This window comes from Morone saxatilis, unplaced genomic scaffold (assembly GCF_004916995.1).
Source record: "Morone saxatilis isolate NCDOM2014 unplaced genomic scaffold, NCSU_SB_2.0 Contig2, whole genome shotgun sequence".
Classification (NCBI taxonomy): domain Eukaryota; kingdom Metazoa; phylum Chordata; class Actinopteri; family Moronidae; genus Morone; species Morone saxatilis.
The window spans coordinates 1,817,235-1,823,239 of record NW_023339762.1 but is presented as its reverse complement, the minus strand read 5'-3'; the positions used below and the strand labels follow the sequence as shown (position 1 = coordinate 1,823,239).

The 6,005-nt window shown below is 42.8% G+C and overlaps 1 protein-coding gene across 3 annotated transcripts in view; it reads right to left on the bottom strand.

The window, feature by feature from the left end:
- The window catches only part of znf276 (zinc finger protein 276), a 9,817-nt gene extending 5,853 nt beyond the window's left edge, over nt 1-3,964 (bottom strand). Inside the window, exons 1-5 of one of the 3 annotated variants that reach the window (XM_035665125.1) lie at nt 3,836-3,964; nt 2,497-2,863; nt 1,457-1,775; nt 658-704; nt 118-549 (exon numbers count right to left, since the gene is read on the bottom strand). In XM_035665125.1, the coding sequence (XP_035521018.1) occupies nt 118-549; nt 658-704; nt 1,457-1,775; nt 2,497-2,728 (1,030 nt within the window). In that variant the 5' untranslated portion in view covers nt 2,729-2,863; nt 3,836-3,964. The remainder of the gene's footprint in view (nt 1-117; nt 550-657; nt 705-1,456; nt 1,776-2,496; nt 2,864-3,835) is intronic. The other 2 variants (XM_035665127.1, XM_035665126.1) reach the window with 2 other exon arrangements.
- Nucleotides 3,965-6,005: the final 2,041 nt, after the last annotated feature.

Here is a 6,005-nt window from a genome sequence, read left to right as displayed (position 1 = left end):
AGGACAACCTATCTGTAGCCAGTTTTTGGTGTGTCCCTTCAGAGGCATAAAAACAACCCTCATAGATCCTCAAAAGGGAGAAAAGGCAGCATTAGTTGTGTCTCCTGGGGATCTCACCTTCAGTGTTCCTGCCCCAGTGATCCAGCACTAAGCTCGGAGTCTGAGCTGTGACTGAAGATGGAGTGTGTTGAATCAGAGTGCTTATGCTTCCTGCTGGGGTCCTTCCATTACTGCTGGGTTGCTCTTCTTCATCTTCCTCCTGGTCCTGTTCCTCCTCCTCTGACATCACTCCATCACCATTGCCACTCCCTAATGCTGCACTGCTAAAGTTCACCATGTACCCCCCCGGGTTGGTAGTGGCTGTGCACTGAGTGTCCATGATGTAGCTGTGACCTTCAACGCAACCCCAAACAGCTTTGACAGAGCCCCAGCACTGGTCCTCCAGAACCTCCTTCAGGTCGGGGCAGGACCGGCAGGCCTCTCCATGGTGGTGAGCCCAGGACACCAGGCTATGGAGGCACTTAGGGTCTGAGGTAAAGGATGGTGGAGCTGGAAGAAAACAGCAGTATGTCTAAACGGAGTAATGCAATCAGTGAACTGTTCTAGGTAATTTCTGTAAACAGAAGGAAAAGCAAAGAAGAGGAAGTGTTTCTTTACTTATTAAGCCATGGTTTACTGAGGACTCTGGGTAGTTTGCATTCTTCCTGAAAAAGAAACAAACAGTTGCTTATATATATATATTTCCTGAACAACTGACCCTTGCTAAGCTCCGTCCCTTTTGGAAACCTCGTGAACTTTTTTTCTGTACTCAGATTAAGTTAGATCAATTACTTAAGTTAATTAGCTAGCCAGCTAACGATTGATGTAGATGTAGATTTTCAATCACAAGGTAGCCCCGCACTAAAGCATACCTTGCTTTATCATCTATTATACTCTAAATGGGACCATCATTTACTAAATGAACATCATAAAACTAGCACTTGAGACCATAAACTCATTAGGAAACTGATAAAGCTGATAAATCAACTCAGAAGTCGAGTAATTTCTCCATAAGACTCCATGGTATCAGTTTTTATTGCAGCCACTGGAGCTGCCCTCTGCTGGCCATTATACAGAATGCAGGTTTAAGACACTCAAGTGGGGACCCTACTAGCTGATGGATCAGTATGTTGGTTAAAAGCCAAGACGGAGCACTCAAGATCACCTAGGTGAGAGTGATGATTAGGTGTCTTTTGGTCTTTTAACCATCTTCAAAATGGGGTGGTTGTCTTTTTCGTCGAAAGCATTTAGATCTAGCATATAGCATATCTAGGTATAGGAGAGGGGAAAGTTAACTGAAGTTTTTACAGAGGCTTGCTCATCTGTCATTGGAGCACAGAGCAAAAAGGGAACTTAGGAAGGGTCAAGTGAAAGCCCTGCAATAAATATATATTTTTAAAGTCACACTTGAACTCACCGGCTTTTTAGGTTCTCTTTCCCAACTGGTGGGAGGTTAACTCTCTGCAGAAACCTGATCAGGATGCTGTGACACTTGTAGAACTTGGCATGGCATTTCTTGCAGATGAACTCAGATAACCGGGGGTCACGGTCCAACTGGACCCCGACCAGTCGCTGGAAGTCTGTGTGGAATAAAAGGGGTGACTGGACCGCAGTGTCTGACTCGTCGTCAACAATATCAATGGAATCCTGAGGCCACTTGTCGAAGGCGTGTCGCAGGCTGCGTGGAGAGAACTTCCCGTGGCAGAGCCGACAGACAGCAGTGGACAGTCTACCTGCTGGGAGATATAACGGATCAGTGTTTTTCTAAACTGCCAGTCATGACCCAAAATCGCCAAATGGAGGCTATTTCTGATGAGTCTCCAAAGGAAAATGAGTCAAGTAGGGAACCTTCTAGTATTGTAGTATCTAGTATGTTATCTTAACAAAAAGAACATCATACCAAACTCCATTCAAAAATATGCAATTTGGACACTTAATTCACGGTTACGACAGTCTTCAAATTAGCAAACATCTGATTAAACTAGGGCTGTAACTAACGATTATTTTCATTATCAATTAATCTGTCAGTCATTTTATTGATTAATCAATTAGTTGTTTGGGCCATAAAATGTAAGAAAATAGTAAAAAATGTTGATCACGGGTTCCTAAGGCCACATCCTCAAATGTTTTGTTGTCATAGACAACAACAAAATAGATTCACATTGAGAAGCTGAAATCAGAGAATTTGGAAATGTTTTCATAAAAAAAAAAAATTGTATTGATTAATTATCAAAACAGTTGGTGATTAATAGCAGGCAACTAATCAACTAATATTTGCAGCTCTAGATCCAACAAGCAGCACTTTGTTAAAAATAACTGTTATTACTGAATTTTGTGGACATTACAAGGGAACAGACGTTGAAAGACTTTAACCATTTTGTGTGGAAGCCAATTTTTGGAATGGGGTCTTTACAAGACAGGAGACAACACATTAGAGCAGGTACTGGAGCCACCCACCTGAAGATTTGGACTTGGTCTCTGTGTGTATCTGTGTGTTGTCAGCTGCTGTCACGCTGAAGTCTAAGTTAGCAGTCTTGTTGTTTGCAGTGCTGTCATGGTAGAAACTGTCTGCAGTCACATGGACGGTCTTCCGAGGTCTCCCTCTGTTTCCAGGCGGCCTCTTCTCCTCACTGACACTCACTGTTGCCTGTGTCCTGCTGGACCTTGGACGTCTGCTTTTCTTCTTCATAGTTTATTCTACACTCCCAGCAGCTGATCCCAATGATGGAGCTCTGCCGCCTGTGCCACTGTAGAGATTTGCAACCAGGGGGGTGGTGGTAAATACAGAGGAGCTTACCTTCCCTCATTGATTTATACAGGTCATCTGAAAATAGATAAATGAACTCTCAGTCTCATTTCAAAGAGGGAGTGTGTGTAGTTAATGTGGGATGGTGTTTGATCTTATCGGTCATGATACGGTCGGAGGGTTATGAGTTGGAGGGTACTTGATACGCGCAAAAGATTTATGAAACGAAATTGTATAAGGTGCTATGGGATGGTAGTTATTGAGGTAAACTCACTTTGCCATGCAGTTTCCCCACTGGTGCCCTGGGTATGTATGTGTAAATGCTGTTAGTTAGCTGGGTAAGTAGTAGATAAGGGGCTAAGGGGGTGGGGCGGTTCTTGTCGGAAAGTTTTGAGATGAGGAATATGTTCACTAAAGTAGTCGCGAGTCAGTATGTTTAAAGAAAAAGAAAAAAAAATGCTAAAACAGATCAGCGTTGCCCTGCTGCATCCTAGAGTATCCTAAAATTGGCCATTGTTGTAGAGGGATCCAGGACGGGGGGGTAAGCGAAAGGTTTGAGTTGACGATATGACAAAAATTGAGAGAAGTGGTACTGGATGGGGGGGTGGATTGATGTGGGATGTGGGGGGGAAGTTTATGAAGTTAGCGGAGGTCGTTGAGGCACGGAGTGAGAGCGATGACCAGGTGTTAGTGTGGGGGGTTGAGTGTGGGTGGAGTATAAGGGACAGGGGCGTAGTGTGTCGGTCACTTGTCTTCAGACGGGTGTTCCTGGTGTGAAGCGTATGAGTTGTGCACGTTGAGTGGAGAAGGCGAGGTGTTAGGATCATAGAGTAGTAAGACAACGTTATGAAGAAAATAACACAAACAATTAATGTTAGCAGTTGCAGTTAAACTCTTACGTGTCGACACATTTCTGTTCACTAGCTACAGATGATTCCTACCAGCTAACGTTAGCTGGTTAGCCTGAGTGAGCCTGCTACGTTTGATAGCCAGTGTGTCAGAATGCGACCGTTAACGTCATGGCTACCGCAGCCCCGTGGCGTCACCTACCGTCAGAGTGTCGGTCCTAGCGCTCGGAGCACATGTTGTTTTTAACATAAAAGATGGGTTTGGAAAACAGCTCTGTGTTCTCAACGCTGCTCCCAGTTGTAAACATTAGAACCCGGAAGTGCAACTGGAAGAAAATGTAGAAGAAGATAGGATATAGCGCCCCCCGCCGTTCATGGAAAATTAAAGCAATCTTTGAAGCAATATCAAACTAATTTAACGAATTAAATGTAAGCCTTAATGAATGCATGGACACTGTGTGTTGTCTTCGAGGCTATATTAGCTATAGTAATGGTTTAATAATGGTTTATGTTCACTTAAAGCAAAAATCCTTCATGCACTGGTCCATTTGGGAATTTTAACCTATTTTGCTTCCATAACATATGGGGACTGGGGACATTCATGGTGATATTTATTAGTTAAAAATGTTACCCTTTTCACCTATAGTGTCTCCTATGAAAGCCCATTTCCGCCAATGTGACAGGGAAAATAACGATTCTGTAACTCATTACAATGAGTTACAGAAATGGGATTCCATATAGTCTCCCCAAACCACAGGAAGCTCGAAATGTTTGACTTCATGCAGCCATGTAGGATGTGGGATATTCCTTTAGGAGCTCTGTATTTTGGTAAGCATTTTGGACAGATATTTATTCTTGCTGAATACATTGTTTTGTTTTAATCTGCTAATACCAACAACAGAACAACATATTTTTCTTTCTTTCTTCTTGAGCTGCTATTTATACGCAAGCAGTTGTCTGATATTCCTAGGTTCTGCATAGTTAGGTTATGTGATGAAAAAGACCAGTGACTCCATGTGTCACAGAGGCAAATGATGAGCCTCACATATTCAAACTCAAGAAAACATGCGTTAAATTTCAACAAATGGAACTATTCTATCCGATTGTGATGGGTAGCGTTCCCTCCCCACTCTAGTTTAGCCACACCCTGCAAACAGTGATTGTCAGCAGGTGAGGCTAATCACTTCTCAGTCCTTAAATGTAGCTGTGTAGCAGTCAGCAGTAGGTTTTGCCTCACCCTATCCTGACTCCACATTTGTTTGAGGGATGCCGATGTCCAACTAAGGTGTAATTGCAGGAATTTAGGAGCTAATTGAAGGTAATTGCTGCTCCCTCCACTAGAAGAGTGTGGTGTGTATGTGCCAGATCCTAGTTGGATAAATTGTTCATGTAACTTGAGGAACTGTTCCCATGACCTAGTTCTCTTGCTACTGCTGTTTTTGCCCTTCTACAAATATATTTATTGTATATGGTTACCTTGTTTTACTGTGTAGACTGTTAATTTTTGATAGCTGGTCTGTGTTTTCTTGGTCAGTTTAGTTGTCTGATTTATTTATTCATTTTCTTTGATAAACCAATCTTGTGAGTTAGTGATATAGTGGGGCTCTTTTTAGTGTTAGTGCAGGTGGGCTGTCATACGCTTACAGGTGGTGGGTCACTGGGTGGAGGGTTTCCCCCCCCTGTCGGGCTTCTACGTGCATGCTTAAGTTGCTGTGTATTCTAACTATGTGCTTTATTGTTTTGCAGTGTGTGTGTGACCTCCTCTTCCCTGTACCTACTGGTAGTGGTGATCCCCCTTTCCTCACTCCCTCACTCCTGTAGGCCTCCCTGACAGCCCCCCTCCCTCTTGCACTGGTGATCATCTTCCTGTCGTGGCATCTATTTAGTGAATAATAAATATATTTTGGTAATAAATCCTAAATTTTAACCTGTCCCAAATTTGATTATTTATGAGTCTGAAATTAAATCTGTGTAAATAAACGTAGTGGTTGAAACTGGAAATTCACCTCTCTGCTCCCTTTTCTCTATACTATAAGAACCTGTGAAAGTGGGTATTCTCTGGGTGAAAGTCCCAGGGTGCGTTGTCGCACTTGCTGTCAGGGTTTTTAACTGTCCTGGTCACAATATTTTATATGATGTGCATAATTTATAAATATAATGAAGATCATTGGTACTCAGCTGCCCAGCATTACTGATATTGGTGAGGTGAGGAGCCTGAACAGAGCCCAGAGGACACCTAGACACAGCACCCACCCAGCCACAGCTTGCTGCATTCTGGGAAGAGGTACAGAAACTCGAAGCACAAAGTAATTTAATAACTGAAATAACTTAGACTAATTATTTTTACATTGCTGTATTGCTACATAACATAT